We start from the raw sequence: 19866 nt of genomic DNA on the forward strand, positions 1-19866 counted from the left end.
ATAGAATAGCTAAAGGGGGTTTATAAAAAAGATGGGGGCAAACTTTTGAGCAGGGCCTGTTGCGACAGGACAAGGGGGGGAATGGCTTTAAACTAAAAGGGGGTAGATTTAGGCTAGATATAAGGAAGAAATTTTTGACGCTGAGGGTGGTGAAACACTGGCACAGGTTGCCCAGAGAGGTGGTGGATGCCCCATCCCTGGAAACATTCAAGGTCAGGCTGGACGGGGCTCTGAGCAACCTGCTCTAGTTGAAGATGTCCCTGCCCACGGCAGGGGGGTTGGACTAGATGACCTTTAGAGGTCCCTTCCAACCCAAACTATTCTATGATTCTAGAATAGTAGGGGTACAAAAATATATGATTGTTGTTTAGTAGTACTTAATTAATTGAAAAGAATCGCTTAGAACTCAATTTAAACAGCCGAAAGCATAAAATCGGAGAAACCTATGTCATGAGTGATATTTGGTGTTGCTGGTTTGATACCTAACACCCACAGCAACATCAGTGTTGCAAAGTATTGTCCCACGTGAGAAGAGGGATGCATGCAAGGTTTAGAAATCCTGCAAGCAAATAAAGATTTTCTTCCATAGCATCATAATGCATGTAGCAGTACATGCATTTTCAACATAAAGTCCATGAGTCTGTTTTGTACTTCCAGGCTTCTCTCCCTTATAATCTATGAGAATGATTTGATGGTTTAATATTGCTTTGTGACACAAGGAATTTAAGCAATCGATCACGTCCAGTCAAGATGCAGCTCATCTGGCAATATTATAAATTAGGAGAATCTTGCTTTACCTATGGTGAAGTCATCTCTCTGAGATGGTGTGTTTTCTGCTGTGAACCGAAGGACAACTGCTTTGAAGCAATAAAATGTTTACCTAGTGATACATTCTCAGAATCTGGAAGCATCTTTTTAGAGTACTCATTATATGCTGTGTGTTTTAAAGAAACAGATGCAGGCTAAGTATAATAGTCTGGCAGGTTGTGAGTATTTTCATATGCTCTGCATTATCTAATTGTATGATCAGGAATTGTAATACACAGATAAAACAATCCTCATTAAGATTATTACAAAACTAGTTTCAATGTAATTTTTCTGCATTTTTTTTTCTTTTTGGCAGCAGTGTACGAGTAAGGCAACTTAGACATTTTTAGAATAGTTCTTTTTGAGTATATTTAAATTACTTCTTACTATGAATCATGGATAAGGGAAACTACAGAATTCCTTAGAGATAAAATGTAAAGCCTGTTGACAAGAGGGATCATTCCAGCTGCGACCAGGTTAGGAGAATGGATTTTGACCTGCATTAGTAGTTGCCTCATTTTCACTCTTTGAATTGAATATAAATCTTAGGTTTTGGGTTTGGGGCTTGGGTCGTGGGGTTTTTTTTTCCCACTGGATGGAACATCCTACTTTTTCTTATTGAAAAAATATATCAATTTATCACTTTGGTTTAATTTTGTTTCAACTGGTTCTGAGCATTTCTTTGTTGCTAACTATTATTAAACTTATTTTTACTTCACTGCCATAAGAAGAAATCATTTCAAAAAACAGATTTTGGTTGTTTCTACTGATTTTCAAAACTAATGAAGATAAAGGTAACATTAGAACAAAACCCTCCTATATATACACACAAAACAGAAAAGCAAATTAAATTACCTACTCTTGAATTCCCTCTAGACATCTATGACTAATAAAACTTCAGCTCAGATGCCATACCCAGGGAAAGTAGGTAAAATTTTGGATTTTAAATAAATGTGAAATTATTTTGTATTTCAAAATTAAAGTACCATTTAATTTCAGACTGAGAAATATTCTTTCTTAGATTTTTTTTTTTTTTGGGGGGGTTGGGGAGGCGAGCGTATTTAGTGCTATTTAACCCTCATGTTATATTAGGAACTAAAGCATCATTTTAAAACAAAAATGAGATGTTCCGTTTTGAAAACAAAACCAAAATATTTTGACTTAAAAATAAAAAAATCATGCCATCAAAGCAGGTTTTAATACACTCAGTTATTTCTCTACTCATTTCCATTGAATGTCTGTAATAGTTGATGAACAGAACTACGGCAGAGATTTGAATGTTTTCCCCATCCGTTTATAAGATAAAGATTGAAGTGAAGACACTTTAATTTTCCATGGTGAAAATCTTAGGGAGGACAACCCAATACTTAGAAAGAAATAAGGTTTACTTATTCCCTAAATATTTGGCTGGAGTTTGCCATCCTGTGTTTCCAAACAAGGCTGTAAATAATAGACCTGTTCTTTCATATGGGCATTCTTTAGTCAGCACAACCCTGTCATCAACCTTATCATAATGAGCAAACCTTATCATCCTTTTTTTCCAGGTCTACCACATTTTCAAGAACAAAATGATTTAAAGGGGTTGCTAGAAAATCTCCATCAAAATATCCAGGCCAAAAAGAGAAAGAACGTAGAAATCGTGTGGCTGGCTGCGATGGTAAGCTCTCTTGTTTCAAATACGTTCACATGATGAACTACTTTTCACATGCCTGCTGATATTGTAAATGCAATGGATTTTAAGGATATGATTGGAAAACTCAATGATTAAGTAGGTACATATGCTGAAATGGCTCTCTAACGTTTCCATTCTGATGGTTTCTCATCCCACTCATGAATATCTCTCTTCTTCCTACACTTAAATTACAGATATTTTCTTTCCCTCACTTTCTTAACTGGTAGAACTGGCTAGAATTCAAAGCGAGAGATGGTCTTAGTCACTTTGTTGTCCCCTACATCCTCCAGGCCCTTTTCTGCAGAGCTTCTCCTAGCCAGGCAGTCCGTGGCCTGTGCTGCTGCTTGGGGTTGTTTTGTCCCAGGTGCAGGATTTTTTATTCATCTTGGTACGCTGTGTAACAGGGTAAAAGAGGTGTGCTTTTTCTGGGGGGCATGTTTTTTCTTTAACTAACTGAGTCTGTTTTTAGGGAGAGGAATCCCTTCATCCCCAGTATGGGCAGGATCAATTCCTTGGATGATCACACATAGCTGTAAATATATCACCTCATATGAGAGAGACAATACAGTATTCAGCTACAGTATCTAACTTTTTTTTGTTTAAAATCATATCCATTCTTTGATAATATAAAATTTGTTTTTTCAAAATATCTTCTTTTTATTGTTTAGTGTCCATAAGCCTTGAGGTATGATGCAGGACATGATTACTTGCTCTGGCTTTTGTTTAATATTGCTGCACTCAACTTTTGATTTTCTGTAATTAAGGTACTTACGTTTTATAAATAAGTGTTTAATTGTATCAATACAACTTTTAGTCAATCACATTTTATGGGTTTTTTTTTTAGCCAGTGTCACCATGAGAGCCACTCCAAGGACACTGAAAGCAACACAAAATAAGCTAGATATGCAAAGGGCAGATGTTCAGACGCAGGGAGAACACAAAAATGTTTATCAAACAATGAATAATACTTTGCTTTATTCACATAATTCCTTTTTGTTTCCCTCTTCTGTGAGGTTTGCACATACATGTTAAAAAAAACCAAACCCAAACAACAAAACAACCCTTAGATGTTTATAAGAGCTCAAGCTTTTCAGGAATGTGAAGTTCAACCAGGTAATTGTCTTAGATTTAGAAAAGTACCCGTGGTGTCTCTGCCCATTTATACAAGCAGAGACTTGAGTCTTTGGTATCTACTGAAATCGAAGCAAGACCTTGTGTTTTGGGGAACTTTCAAATGCATATACCCTTCAAGGCAAATAAATATTTGATACAAAATATTAATAAAATTTTCCATTACTTTTCATTAACACCAGGAACAAGACAATATTAACTGTGTCTTTGTATTAATAACACTGCTGTAATTTTTTATATTGCTAATAACATTTTGCCTTGTGGTTAATAAATATTATCAGATGCTATTGCAGTCTAAATCTGTTGTGAGTAAAAATATAAGCTTTTCTTGCAGTACCGGTTCTGCAATTACTATGAAACATTGCTTTTTAAAGAAGTAAAAGATAAATCAGTACAGGGTAGTGTAAAATGAGCTACAAAGAATATGACAGAGTTTACTTAATGTTTGGATATAGAAAGTTTACTTCTACCATCTATTCAGGATTCCCTGAAAATAATTTCATGGGTAAAAAGCATTCTTTGGACATACAAACTGTTTAAGATTTTTCCTTTACTATGTTCTATTTCTCTTTACCTTACTGTAACCTTCTGAAGCGAGTATTTCTGGACCCATTGATCTACACACTGTTATAACTGTGTTACATTTATTTATTGGAAAGGCATGATTCCTTGTTGTAAGGATATCGCTTTGTTATTGCAGTAGATGTATGAGATTCTATATGGATATGCATATGTATCTGCACCTGCATGTAATCCCTGTTTTAATGGAACTATGAGAATACATCTGCATTTTAAAAGTCAACTTTTCCAAATTGGTATCACAAACATTTCTTATTCTCAATATAATGGGACAGAGATTTAAATGTTATCTATTTTTATTTCCTAAGCTACACCCTTCATCTTCTGTCTTATATTAGGAGAAATGATCAGAGTATTGATTTATCCTTGTTTTAGTCTTCATGGTTTTATATGCTTTTATCATCCCCTCTTTAAACTTAATCACAATCCTAACCATTTAAATCTGTGTTCGTAAGGGAGACTTTCTAAAGCACTAATAAACGTTAAGTATATTTCTCCTCCTATATCTTCAATATATTTGGGGAAGAAGTAAGCAAAATTGAGGATAAAATTCAGGCTGGACACTAGTCGTAAGCGTGTGTTCTGATATGATGATATTACCGTATATTTGGTATTGTCCATTATTAGATTTCTAGAGCATCAGATCATTGTGTTTGCCCGTTTTAATTATTTACTTTGTTTAACTGCTGCTGCTTAGTGAACTGAGTCATTCTGAGGATTTATCTGGGCCAGCCTATCTGGTTAACCTACATTTCTCCTTAAACCAGAATCTAAGGATTTTTTAATTTGTTTATTTAAGTTAATGGATTGTTTTCTATTTAATCCACTTTAAAATGATTGAGGCATTTGTACTGAACTTCGATGCAAAATAAGCTTGTGGTTATGGTCATTTGCTTGTTGTGCCTAGAATGCTTCTCAGTTCAAAACTGACTCTCACTAGCCAGCACTTTATATGTATGCTGTCAGCCTAGATTTGGGATTTAGTTTCCCCTCCCCGCATCAGAGGTCATCACTCATCCAGAATGATTACCTGTTTTTTTTGTCATAGAATCATAGAATAGTTTGGGTTGGAAGGGACCTTTGAAGGTCATCTAGTCCAACCTCCCTGCCGTGGGCAGGGACATCTTCAACTAGATCAGGTTGCTCAGAGCCCCGTCCAGCCTGACCTTGAATGTTTCCAGGGATGGGGCATTCACCACCTCTCTGGGCAACCTGTGCCAGTGTTTCACCACCCTCAGTGTCAAAAATTTCTTCCTTATATCTAGCCTAAACCTACCCCCTTTTAGTTTAAAGCCATTCCCCCTTGTCCTGTCGCAACAGGCCCTGATAAAAGGTTTGCCACCATCTTTTTTATAAGCCCCCTTGAAGTACTGATAGGCTGCAATAAGGCCTCCCCGAAGCCTTCTCTTCTCCAGGCTGAACAACCCCAACTCTCTCAGCCTTTCTTCATAGGAGAGGTGTTCCATCCCCCTGATCATTTTTGTGGCCCTCCTCTGGACCCGCTCCAACAGGTCCATGTCTTTCCTGTGCTGAGGACTCCAGAGCTGGACGCAGTACTGCAGGTGGGGTCTCACCAGAGCAGAGCAGAGGGGCAGAATCCCCTCCCTCGACCTGCTGGCCACGCTCCTTTTGATGCAGCCCAGGATACGATTGGCCTTCTGGGCTGCGAGCGCACATTGCCGGCTCATGTCCAGCTTTTCATCCACCAGTACCTGCAAGTCCTTCTCGGCAGGGCTGCTCTCAATCCCTTCATCCCCCAGCCTGTATTGATACTGGGGGTCGCCCTGACCCAAGTGCAGGACCTTGCACTTGGCCTTATTAAACCACATTTTTCTTACGACTCATTCACTTTGAATAGTCACAATGACTCATGGACTTCAAAAGAGACTAGTGTAAAGAGAATTAATCTCTTCAATTAAGCAGCTAACTTCTTTCACAGTGTTATCAGCCCTGCTTGATACTTCCTTTAAAAAAATTGTCTTATAGTACTTTATTTAAATCCCAATGCAACTTTCCAAATTTTTAAACATATTTAAGTTTTAAAATTTTGAATTATAGGAGGGAAGAAACACTCACAGGTTCTCCTTTACTAGCCTGTACTTCTTTGGGTTCAAAGTTAGATTCAATTAATTAATTCCTTGGATTCAACTTTTGAGATCGCCCTTACCACAATATCGCAAAGACCTTAAAAGACTGTAAGTATTGTCTGGGCTGTTGATTTTAACAGAATTTCTGAGAATGCAATTAATGGATAAAAAAAGTGCTTATTTGCTGAAGTGAGATTATGAAGGTCGTGTTCCAGTTTCATCCTGCCAGATCCCAAGTGAACGCTTGACAGCCAAGCTGAGAAGTTCCTTAGGATGAGGCCTAACTGCTGTAATTTATTGCCTTGCCCTATTCTTATAACTATTTCCTTTTTTTGATACTGTTATAGCTGTGATTGTCCAGTGATAGGAGCAAGCAAAGCTGGGCAGAGGATATTACCTGTTCTTTGGACAAAGTACATCAGGGGGAAGGGAGACCGATACTTGGGCACACCAGCTCTCCTTCAAATTTTTCTTTTTCTAGTAAAATATTGTTTGAACCCAAAGTATAAACTAATGGGCTGGTACAATGACAAATTGATTCTTATGGTGAGAAATTATCTTTAAAAATATGTCATGGTTCCCTTATAATTTTGACAAAATGTACAGTGGAAGTAGGCACTCCATGGCAGTCATTTGTGTTAAGCTTTAATTGTTCTGGGTCACGCATTGAACAGTTTACCTGTTGAAAATAAAGACTCCGTTTAAATTCGGTACATAGATAGATGTGTCTGAATCCATACCCTCATGAGGAGTTAGCCCTCTATGTTCATGAGTCTGAGTTAAAAAAGACTTGTCAAAGTTTTTCTTCATTTTTTTCAACATTCATTAGGTGTTCAGACAATTAAGCCTTAATTGAATAGGGTGGTTGTCACAAAGTGAGGAAAAAATGAAGCAACTTTTCCTTTTATAGTCTAGGCTAACACAAATGCTTTTTATTTCAAGTTCAGGAAGTTGGATGCAATGGTTTGGTAAGCTGTAGTACGTGTAGACATGTTAGCGACATGCTTAAAATGCTTAGGACTAAGAATAGTAGATTTTTGTTGTTGTGTCCACCATCAGTTTCTTGCTTCACTTGGTTGGGGGGGGAGCGGGGTATTGGGGTAGGCAGGAGAGAGACTTGATTGCGACTGCAGTACAAGATTGTGTGCAGCTCTCTCAAATTCAATAAGGAGTCCTTTTTCCTCCGTGGGCAGGTTATTTGTAGGCTTGTCCTGCTGATCAAAGCCCTGAAGATCGTCTTTTAAAATGTGTCATTTGGACAAATTGGAAATGGGCTGTAGATCACCAGCTGTAATCTTTTGGTGCTATTTTTCCAGAGTGTTAATGCTTCAAATTTATAAACAAAAGATAAATTCACAGTTCTTTTCAGCACAACATTTTCACTTTTTGTGGCACTGTGTCAGGCCAGCATGGGCATAATCCTTAGAATATGAAAATCCCCAAGGCAGCGCTAACAACTGATTTAACTGCAAATACACACGTCAGCAGCTGTATGATTCAGGTTGGAGTTACTACCTTTTAATAGCTATTTTGTTCTTGAGAAATACTGTAATTCTCTGTATTCGTTGTCAGTGATTGCAAAATGGTGGGAGTTTCACAGTCTGCCTAGTGTGCAGCGAGCACAAGGTGTGACACGGGCAATCCTTTGACGTCTGCCTGTGTTTCAGATTTGCCGTAAGCTGAATGGAGTCCGTTTCACCTGCTGCAAAAGTGCCAAAGACCGGACATCCATGTCAGTGACGCTGGAGCAGTGCTCCATCTTGAGGGACGAGCATCAGCTTCACAAAGACTTCTTTATTCGGGCACTGGATTGCATGAGAAGGTATGTGGAGATTATTGCATGTCCCTTGCATTTTGAGCTAAGCCAGGAGCTATGGTACAGAACGGTCTAAAGCCAGTTGCAAATGCGCGATAGGCCCCAGTCCCGATTTAGCAGAGAACCGACCAGCAGCATGCCAGCTGGTAAGTCACTTTTGCGTGCAAGGGCTTGGCAACTGCGTGTTTTATCACTAATTAACAGTTTCTGGGATAGATATGTGAAACCTTGTAAGTGTCACTTCACTGACTGTAGAATTTGACCAAGGTAAATAGCAGTTATTTTAACAATTTCTTAGGCTTTCGTAAGGCTTAAAATTTTAACAACGTTTTATGACCATATAAAAAAAAAATAATGTTATTTTCTGTTTTAAGAATATTTTTTAAAATGTTTACGCACTCATTAAACCATTTGTATAAAATTTAGACAAATATTGTGAAAACAGAATAAGCATTTGTTACAGATGGCAATTCTTACTAGCTCATGTTATTAAAAATAAAAGAAACACCCAAGGAGTTTTGGACTGTTCGTGGTTGCCACTAATATCTGATAAAATCTTTACTATGCTTAAAAAAAAAAAAAGTTTCATTCTAAATAACAACTGCAGAAATTGAGGCTGATGTTATCAGGAATGTGTAACTAGAAGATGTAAAGATTTCTGATTATCTGAATCTTTGAATAAAAAAAACCACATTGAGCAAACAAGTTTTGATCATAAAATGAATCCAGGTGCTATATTCTCTAAAGAAGCTTTCATCATTGGCTTTAATGAGTACTGCATTGTATTTTCTATAAGAGTTTTTAAAAAATGTGTCCACAACATTCAAATAATGTATAATGCAAAACTAATAGAAAATATTCTGGTCAGCCTGCAAAGAAGTAACTGATATCTTGCACTTATGTGAAACACAAATTGTTTGTATGTTGGATTTGCAAAGATCATATCTAAGTAAACAATCATGTTTGAAGTCTGTAATTGATAATTCTTGACCTTAATGTTTAGTATTGTCAGATTAGGTGTTTAATGTCTAGATTAATACTGTAGGTTTACACATGTAGGGTCCTTTCGTCTTTTGGCAAAGATAGATATGTTTTTGCAAAGACAGACATTCTAAAGAAAAAAGCTGATGTTTACAAAGAGTAATTGAGCAGAGGACTGAGATGACTTAGGCGTAGAGTTGGTTTGCAAGGTGCTAGTGTAGTGTGATACATTAAACTGAGGTGTATCGTTTTGTGTGTATCATTCGCTTGCATAAATCCCTTAGTTTCTGCAGTATTTCAGTGAGTGAATGATTTGTGTGCAGTCTTTCATAACTACATGTTTTATCATTAATGAAAAATTTCTGAGTTTTCTCTGTTAAATTTCATTTGTGTTGGCATTTCAAATATGGTTTTTTTTTCTTTTATGTCTCCAATAAATACAAAAGTGTGTAAGTTACAGGAAATTACCAGATACAGGCAAACTAATTATATAAAATCATTATTATGTTAGAATAGCATCAAGTAGTAGATTGAAAAAGTTTCACAGATAGAAACCTGATTAAAAAAAAAAAGCCTTGATATTTATACAAACTAACCTGTTAGTACAAAAGTGTAAGTACTAAAATGGAAGCGACTTTGAGTGCTTTTATATCACATAACTGATCTGAAAGCTGAGAAGATTAACACATTAGTTATATTTGCAGATGACAATAAATTGGAGTCACAAAAGAATGGTGAAAAGCCCAGGAAATCTGGAGAAAACTTAAAAAAATAAATGAGCAGATGGGTATTATAAGGTTGAAGCATCATCACAAAAATATTAATTCTGTGGTTTTGCTGTAGTTTTAAACAGAGAAAAGCTTTATCCTGTTAATGTCCTGTAAATGAATTTGAAATAGCCTTGAACTGAAGTGGTTGCTATGTTGAATAGAAGGTAATAATTTTGACTTGGGTGGTAGGATTGTCTGGGACTTAAAGCAAGGGCCTTGCAAGTAGTGGCAGTAGCATCCAAAATAACCTGCACCATCAAAATAATAAATAAATAGATCTTTTGCCTATGCTAGTTTCTATCTGTATAACACTGTTCACACAACTGGAGGTTAAAAAAAAAATGAGCAGCCAATTTACTTTTTTTTCTCATGAGCATGTGAATTAAAGCCCAAAAATTCAGAACAGAAGAATAAAAACGTCAAATGGGGATACATAGTACTTAACTCTATGGTACTCCCATTAAGAGTTGGTCAGACAGTTTTAAGAGCTGTCTTTGGGTGCTTTTTTTGGTATCTTTGGTGCCACAGACATTCAGCAGGGACCATTTCTCCCTCCCCACTGCCCATCTGTTGCTGGAGGTGCTTATGGAGCAGCGCTGGAAGCGACGCAGGCTTTCCTTCCTCTCCACCACTGACTAGGTAGTGTGGTAAGGACCCTCCAGCTGGGCTCTCTTCTTGTAGCAGACGGAGAAAGGTGAATTGCAGAGAAAGACAATTTGAGAGAGCAAACCGGGAAGGAAAGAACAGCCAGGCAAAAGAGAGGGGGGGAAAAAAAAAATCATTATTTCCACAGGAAGAGATATAATGGCATTTCAACTAAATCTCCTGTATTTTACTTGAGGGAAACTTGGCAGCTACGTTTTTGAGGTTTGTGTGAATGAGGTCAACAGACTTGTTTGGTAGTCGTTGTGATGCTTGCTTGCCCTTTTATCCTTTCTTTTTATTTGGTTACGATTGCAGAGTGTTATTTGAAAGATTATGCTGTGCATTTCTAAGCTTTTCCTTGACTACTTGTAGAAGCTTTTAGAATGATTTTCACGTCTAAAAGAACCTATTTTGTTTTAAAAGCAGACAGAGAAAAACTCTGTTTGCTGTTTAATTTATAATTTTGGGAATTTTCCCCTGATGAATCTTCTCTAGATCACTTAGTTAAACTCTGTCAATCAAATCCCTTTATGCTGATTGCCACAAATCACTTTTAAGCCTTTCAAAAGAACAAGTAGACAAGGAAAATTCAACTTTAACATCCAGAATCCTAACAGACTGGATTGATCTTCGAAAGGCTTCTTTCAAGAGTTAACAGTAGGAGATAGAGAGTACTGTGAAACAAAGGGAATTGTAAAAGTAAATGGCGATTCAAAAGCAGCCTTTATTGGAAATGCCATAATTTTGAGATATGAAAATTATAAAGGTGCCTGTGTAGCTGTAAAGCTTTTTCTTTTCCTGCCAGTGCTGACACAGCTTTGGTGGCTGTTGTAAAAGGGAAGCGTGTGCTTATGGGTTCGTGCTTTTCTTGCCACCAGAAGTTTGGAGATGCTGGACTTCTGCATGCTGCTGCTTTTCAGCTTCTCTGATGTACCTAGGATTTTGAGCAAATCAGAGGAAATTTCAGATGTTTCCATTTGTTTGCTTTGATGTACATTGCTCAGCGCTGTTTTGGAAAATACTGCCGGTAGCTGTTATTTAATGACTTGATTTGTAAGCGGAATCAGCATCTTGTAGTGATAAACTATATGATGTTTATTGGGGGGAAAAAAAAAAAAAAGCTGTGCAAAAATCCTTCCATTAGTTGTCCCTTTAGCTTACGAAAAATGTGGTGAAACGGTGATAGGAATTCAAGCTTTATCACTTATACTCAGAAGACAAAACCATATATATTATATTGTAACTCTAGCCATTATGATGCTGCAGTTGATGTGTATGTGAAGTGGCTATTCCATAAATAATTCTACATATTATAATTTCCTTGGTATATGTATGTGACTTCCATTGATCTTAGTGGCTTGCATATGCAGAATGAGGAAAATCCATATATTATCCCCTCTGTATCAAGTGCTTGCAATTCACATCATACTAAAATCATATTTATAATGTTGCTGCCACTTTCAAATCTTTTAGGTTTTGCAATCATCAATATTATTTTCTTATTTTTCCATTCACCAATATGTGAATATTTCCTGTCATTCAATGTTAACTATATTCCAAGAGACAGTAGAGAGCCAAAACTGACTTACCCGAGTTCATTGCAGTGTCTGTCACGCGATTCTACTTTTCATCTTTAGAGCTGGCCATGCTTAAGGGAGGTTGGACCCTGGTAGGCAGCACACTATGAAGTAGTTCTGTAAAACTAATTTGATTTTTTTTCTCCCCCCCCCCCTTTTCTGAACCTATTTAATTTCACTGTTTCAGTGACAGGGCCCCTTTTGGAAGCCTTGGGTAGTAAGTAACCTCAGAATCTTCTGGTTTTTGAGCATGTTTCAAATACAGCCTCAAAAGCAAAACCAAGCAAAAGAAATGACAAATCCACTGTCTATGGTGAAGCCTCCGGGCTTTGAGCCTTATCGTTATTCTTGGCAGGGCACAATACCTGTCAGATATTTCAGACATTGAATACAAAATTTGAGTCAATGTAGGACACGCTGTTTTCACCTGAAACAGCAGTCAAGGATATTTCAGATTATTTTAGATAAATTGCCAATCAAAAATCTGATTGAAGCACAAATACAAAGAATAAATGGTCTGGGCAATGAGGTATGGGCTTTTGATGGCCCAATTATGAAGCAAATAGCTCCTTTTTAAAGAGCTGTTTGAGGGCATCTTTTCTTAAAGATCATCTTAAAGATGTCCGAGTTGAGAAGGAGGGATAGCTGTAATAGCTCTTTAATCAGGGACTTTCAGATGTTCTGGGTGGAATCCATAGGTCCAGGCTGAGATAGACCTTGGCCGTGGAAGGGCCTATACCAAACAACACAGTGCTGTGATTGCTACATGGACTAGGAAGCAGGAGCAAAGGGACAGGATGAGAGACTGGGATCCATGTGCAGATCTTCCTCTGCCTTTCTCCCATCTCCCAGCTTTCACCCTGTCCCTGCGAGCTTGTGGCAATAGATGCAGCGCGTGAGGAGTCACACAGAAGGGGAAGCACATGTTCTCCTCTTACCTTTTCTTTTTCCGGCCCATCTGACCTTCCCCATCTTTTTTTCCTGAGAGTATGAGCGCAGTGTAAGCAAAACTTAAAAGGGAGAGCCTGGCTTCCAACATGGATTTTTCCATCGTTCTATGGTTCTGTAGAAACTTAACATTTCTATTTTGAGGTACAAACTTTAGATGGAAAGTTTTACATTACCTAATGTATTGAAAGAGGCCTGGCATTAAGTAACAGCAAGGTCCAATTTTGATGCATTGAACCACCAGCAATTTTGTTTTCTAAAACTAAATTACTACTTTTTTAAATAGCAACAGTGTGCAGAGGAAAAGAAGACAAAATGAAGAGAGATGGTCAAAAGATGTATTAAGAATCAATGCAATTGGCACTTTGTTGGACTGTTTTAGAATAAAGGTCTATTTTTGAGCATCCTTCTGGAAGGAGGAAGAGAATTGCAGACAACCATTGCGGACAAAGTATCAAACAGTAGCTTGAAAAGGCTGTGTTAAATCTAAGGTTTTCTAATATAAGTACTCAGTTTCACAAAATTGATCTTTATAATGTGTCTTTAAAGCAATTCTCTGGTTTTTAAGACTGAGGGGGAAAACAAAAGCCTTTCTAAAAAAGAAAGGAAACCCAAACACACTTTATTTGCACCCTGTCAGGCTCAGGAAGGTTGTTGGTGAGGTTCAGGCTTCTACATGGGCAAATTAAGTAAGTAAAATTGGCAGTTGTTTTGTAATATAGTCTCACACATTTTGTCTTTCACTGGGGTCAGATGTTCAAGTCCACATTTTGCAGGGGAATGTTCTCTAGCTGACTACAGAAGTTTCATTTCTCCTGTATCTCATTTCTCCAACTTCTTCCCAAATACTGATTTCAGACTTCTTTCTGATCAACACGGCAGTCAGAGTCCTGAGAACCCTATCACGAGAACTTTCTCATCTTCCTCTTTTTCACCAGACTATTGTTTGAATATTTCCCTCTGGTTGCTCCTTCTTCCTCTGAGACGCATGTGGATGCCTTTGTCTTTCTTCTCTTCTTCAGAGCTTGGGCACTGGCATCAGTAGCAATATAGAGAGAACGGCAGAGACAGTCCCCTGCCTCACTGCTTTTGCTTCATATTGCAACGGTCATCATCTGCCAGGGAGAAGAACAGCAAGGAAAAGTCTTGTCTAACCCCTTGACCTGGCAGACGTTCAGCATAGATTGAATCCTCTAAGCGTGTACCTGCTGAATTTTAACAAGTCTTTGTTAGGAAGAGGTGATTTGAGATTCTTGCAGGAGAAGGCTCTTACAATAGTTACATCTCTCATACCTTTATTGCCTTGGTGCAGAGTATCAAAATCTGCTCTTCAGCATGGAGGTAATAGTAATCATCTCAAAAAAAAAAAAAAAGCTGTATTTTTTTCTTCTTTAAATGACATTGTAAGTTTGAATTTTATCCATTCAAAATGAACTAACAATTGAAAGTAGAATCTTAATGGAAAGCATTGTGTAATCTTATAGTTGCCCTTCCCCTGGAACCTATAATAATATTCTTGGGCTAATCACTGGGGAGGAAGGGAGTGTTCAAGGGAAAACAGTAAAAACCTTTGCCGCTCTTTGCAAGGAATATGTAGAGATGTGACCCAGGCTACGTCACCGAAACACTCAGCAGGCAGTAAACCAGAATTTCTGAAGTAAATGCTTAGTTTTCCTGTCAGTCCATGGGGGGAAGGTAGTACCATAAGCAATCTGTATTGTCTCTAATTTTTGACACCAGCATTAGGTGAGCGAGTCCTTGAAATGCACCTGCTTCGCCTTCATTGATTACGTAGGAAAGGTGGGTACTTCAAGAAGACTCAGAACCTGACAGTAAATTTTCACTACCGAGTAGTAAAACATACTGATATATCAATTGTAGTGTATTACAGAAAAAAAAATGTTCCTTATCCATTGAAAAAGAAAATGTTTGACCATGTTTGGGGTTTAGCTTTGTGACAAAAAAGAAACTTTGATTCCCTGTGATCTTTTTGCTGAAGGGAGTCCTTGCCCTTTGACTTAAGGATGTATATGACACAGTTCTCCAAAAGAGAAACAGATTTAATGGAATTCCGATCAAAAACTCACCCTACTCTGAGTTCTTCTGCTCTGATTTGTACTTTTTATTTCACACTGAGATATCGACAGGGTAAATGATCTGTTAACTAGCCCATATTAGTATTTGCAATATCTTAACCCAAATGAGAGTATAGGGAATTGGGCTATGCCTTTCCCTCTCAGTGCATGTTTTAATTATTCAGTATAGACAGTGAGAAAGGCGTGTAATTAATTACCAGGTGCACACTATGATCACAGTTTTCAAAACCAGCCAAATGAAAAAACCTTATCCAATAAATTTGCTTTCCCATTTAGTACCACAGTCTGTGTTTGGATCATTAATAGTGCAGCAGTGAATTTAAACACTGCATCTTGGTTAATTTAAAAAAAGGAAAAGGAAAGTGCTTACACTATTTGCTCCTAAATTTTACACTCCTAAAAAAGCTCTTCTAACGTAAAGTGTTTCTGTCACTTTTGTCATACATAGATTACAGAACCATAGTTTCCCTGGACTTCACCTGCCATGGTTAGGTAAATCTAGCATGCAAACAGTCAGATTATCTGAAAATATTGTTTGGTGTTCACTTTTGAGATTCTTCTAGTCATCCATGGAAGACTTCATTAATTGCCTCATTCATTTGGTGCTTTAGTGCTTATGCTATTGCTTATTCAGAATTTCCATGAAAGACTAGGTCTTACCTGAAGTCAGAAACTAGATGCATTATACTCACCAGAGTGTGTAATACTAGGTTTCTTGCTGTTCTATTTCACTTCTATTAAGGTTTTCTGAGAGAGTATGTGGGAAAAGTCCTGCATGCATATTTATTATCTGTTAAAACTCCATGTGCCACAGCGGAATTACCGTGGCTTTGACCATGTACAGCTAAATCTCTCAGGAAAAGCAACACTGCCAAGTCTAAAATTTAGATAAGAAAGGAGCAGGAAATGAGAATAAACAGGTAGTAATAGCATACAGTAGCTGGTTAAAATTATCACTGATCCAATCTCTTCAAGAATTTATCTCCCTCTAAAACTATATTCTTCTCAGAATAATATAAATATGGGCAGGGAGAGCTCGTAACTTCCTTCCTGCAGTCCCAGCCATGTACAAACTGTGGAGAAGGTGGAGGGGACACAGAAAGAGAGTAGCAACTAGCTGCTATTCCATTATGGTTGTTTTGTAATAGAAGATTCTGCATTTCTTCAGGAGAAAGATGATGTGGTGTCAGGCTACAGCTCTAGTTGGCTTATGTAGAAAGCAGGTAACAGAGACATTTCTAGGTATATTTTTGCTCTCGTTTTAGGCTCCCTTAATCCACCTTATTTTATTTTGTGGGAATACTCTCTGCTCAGATAATCATCTTCTCATCTAGCATCCCTGTTCCAGTTTTCTTCCTTAAGGTCCCTACCTTCCCCCCCCTGCTTTGCTCTGCTGCTCTATTTCCTCTCTCCAGTGAGCAGTTCCCTTTCTTCCACTCCTGCAGTATCACCTTGGTGTATGATATTTTGAAGAACTCCTTTGACAGTAGCTTTGCTCAGCTCAGTTCAGGAGTGAGTTCTAGTAGTGGTTTCTCGTTGTTACTTTCTGTGGCAGCTCTGATTTGGTGAGCGACATTTCATAAATGTGTCCTCATCATTACAGCAAGCACTGGCAGACTTTCACTGGCGTACGTAGCACCAACAAGGTTCTCAGTGTTTCCTTGCAGCGCAAGTCCTGGTAGCTGTTTGCACTGGAGCGACAAAAGGAGTTTCCATTTGGACTATTATGTACTTATTATGGGTTTTCTACTTCCATGATGTTATCTGTAGTTGGCTGGAACTACGCCCATTAACAGAGCCAGCAGCACTATATTGCTATTCTGTTCTCTGGATCATTCAGAGATAAATTTGGAAGATAATTTTGGGAACTTGCATTCTTAATAGTCTAAGCCTCTACTATAATCTGTATGAATAGGAAGTATGTGTTTATAAGGAAGTTAATGCAAAGGAAAGGTAGGAGTCCTCCCAAAATGCGCAGCCAAATCCACAGCTGACTCCGACTGTTACAATAGTTAAAGTGGTTTCTGCAACTGTGGGACTTAGTGGTGCTGTAGTTGTATTGTGACTCTAAACATACCTAGTGCCAAAATCTCTGGGCACTGGTCTGGCTCTGCAGCTGCAGTGCTGTTTTTGTGCCCTGCTGTGGACTTACTTCTCTGCCAGCTTATCTTCTCTCCCCAGCCTGGATGTTGCCATGTGCGTATTGTGTTCCAGCAGTGGGAAAAGCACCTGGCTCTTCTCCTCTGTTGGAGATGTTCCCAATGCCCCAGGAAGGTGCCGGAGCAGAGTTTCCACCTGTGCAGGGTCCTGGGATCCCAGGCAAGGCTTAGCCAAGGTTAAAGTCCCATAGACCGGGGAGGTCAGAGGGTGGGAAGGGAATCACTGTTGCCTGTAACTTCTGTCATGGGATGAAATACTTTGGGTATATGACCCAGCCTCCTAGTTAGATTACCTGTGAATGAGGCAGGAGATACCTCTGCCTGTGGTACTCGGAAGCTTCACTTACCCTTGTGTAAAAGATTTCATAGTATTGTGGTATTAGGGGTATCATTGTTCTTTTTTTGAATCAGTTATTTGTAGCCTTTCGGGTTTTTATTCCTTAAAGGAGAAAATAGCACTTTGGGGGGGTAATTTGATAACTCTTGAAATATTCCAAATATCTGTAATTTTAATAGAAATACTGTTATTGACAGGACTAAAGCTTAGCATACTGATATAGTTATCTCAGTGAAGAAGTATGAGGTCAGGTTTGTGTCTCTCTTTAGGGTGGTTAGAAGTTTTCTGTATCCTTTCATGGCTTATAGACTTTCTTCGGGAATGATTGTCTGAGGCCCAACTGAAGTTTTTCCACAGTTGGGCATTTATAAGAAATCTCCTTCTTGTTCTACTCCTCTCATTCATCATACAGGTTTCCCGATGTATAAGCAGCTTATATTTCATGCTACAGCCTCCCCCTTTGACAGTGTCTCTCTGCAGCTTGACTGTGCATTTGCTTACATTGGTGAGGACATAATAACCTTTGAGGTTTCTTATCCCTCATTTGAATTTAGCTGAACTCGGTCAATGTACCCAAAGGTTGCGAGAATACACAGATGCATCTTCCTTCCCCTCACACCAAGCACTAACACGTAACCTTTGCTTCTATAGGAAGACAGACTGAAAAGGCAGCAGCTCATTATTATCAGCAGATCAATGAGCTGCACCTTGCTTTAAAAAAAAAAAATTTCTCCTCAGCCACAGACCCACCCCAGTCAACAGTCAGCATTGTCAGATATGAAGAACTTGTTTAGATTACTTAAAAAGAAGAAAGGATTAAGGAGCAATCCGATCACATAGTCACATATTTATAAGACCTTGCTCTAGGATTATCTGATTAACAGTTTGTGTCTTGGGTAAGGTAGCAAGTCTGATGAAAATATATCATTCCAGTCAAAATACTGTTGTTTTTTATATGCATTTTGCAAAAATCACTCCTCACTGCTCCAAAGTTGTTGATTTTTTAATTTAAATCCATTTATAACTCACTCATAACTGTTGACAGTGGAGCATCTACAGAATACAAAGTAATCGGCAACAGAAAGGTTTCTTCCAGCAGACTGCCTTGTGGTGGTGTGATAAGCAGAAGATGGGAGTGTCCACAGTAGGTTGTTGTGGAATGTTTTTCATAATACATTTCAGCCAGGAAATAAAAATCAAACCTTTAGCCTGGTCTGGTTTGGGTTTTTGGGGTTTTTTTGTTTGTTTTTTTAGCTCACTTAGTTTAACCAAGACTGGCATGATCTTGTCCTAAGTTTATTTCAGCTAGTAAAATGGCTGTTACGTTGAATGCCTCAGGAAACCTAATGAAAATGGCTAAACTGGCACTCTGTCAAAGGCATTATTGGCTGGTTTTGAAATGATCAAATTAGCATCACAGTGCCTTCAAAAGACAAGCAGTTACAATAATATCTCACTCTCAAAGGTCCATGAATTGATTCTGGAATTCCAGAAAAGCGTGCTTTGATAATAGTGGTTATAACTGGTTAGAATATTTATTCATGAGTTTTCAAAATGTCTTTGATATGTTCAGTGTTTGCTCTTTCACCTTTTGTTGTCATCAGTGTGCTCTTAGAATATACTCTATCCTACTTACATATTGCTATGAGTTTATGTTGCTAGATATTTTTAAGATGTCTTCTCTTTCACTTAAGATCTTATGATAAAAAAGATGTAACATGAGTTTGTTTCCTGAAGAAAATGTGACACTTTCTAATACCTTATCGCTTCTTATTTGTATTGTATTCTCCACTTTCTCACCCATGTAGCAACTGCTAACGTGGTAAGCTGCATATGTACTAAATGCCTTTCATTTAATAATCGCTAGTTAAATGTATTAGAAGTAGGTCAAGAGCTGAGATTTGAGCAGATGTGCAAACACTTGTTAATGTCAAATGTTCTTGACTCAAAAAGCTTATAACTGACAAGCAGAGGGTGAGATAAAGAAATGCATTTGTATCTTTTTCACTTTTCAATAGGAGAAATATGGTACGGAGATGTCAAGTCACTTACTCATGACCACACAGTCCTTTCCTTTGTTGGAAATTGAATTTGGATCTACTTTTTCTTAAACAGAGACTCTTCTCATTGCCTGGTTTATTTTAAATAGAAGTTGTGTTGCTGTACTTGAATGTGCAATAGCAACATTTATAAGGTTCATTGCCCTACTGACATTCACTATTCTGCACATTAACAATTCTCTTTTCCCACTCCTTTTTGCT

At 37.9% G+C, this 19866-nt stretch overlaps 1 protein-coding gene across 1 annotated transcript in view; it reads left to right on the forward strand.

Annotated features, from left to right (window-relative positions):
- INPP4B (inositol polyphosphate-4-phosphatase, type II, 105kDa) overlaps positions 1 to 19866 on the forward strand; it is a 325870-nt gene that overhangs the window by 286852 nt on the left and 19152 nt on the right. The window contains 2 exon segments of the mRNA XM_009328759.1: positions 2352 to 2464; positions 7944 to 8098. Of these exon segments, the coding sequence (XP_009327034.1) occupies positions 2352 to 2464; positions 7944 to 8098 (268 nt within the window).

The sequence above is a fragment of the Pygoscelis adeliae genome, unplaced genomic scaffold (assembly GCF_000699105.1).
Source record: "Pygoscelis adeliae isolate BGI_AS28 unplaced genomic scaffold, ASM69910v1 Scaffold66, whole genome shotgun sequence".
Lineage (NCBI taxonomy): Eukaryota > Metazoa > Chordata > Aves > Sphenisciformes > Spheniscidae > Pygoscelis > Pygoscelis adeliae.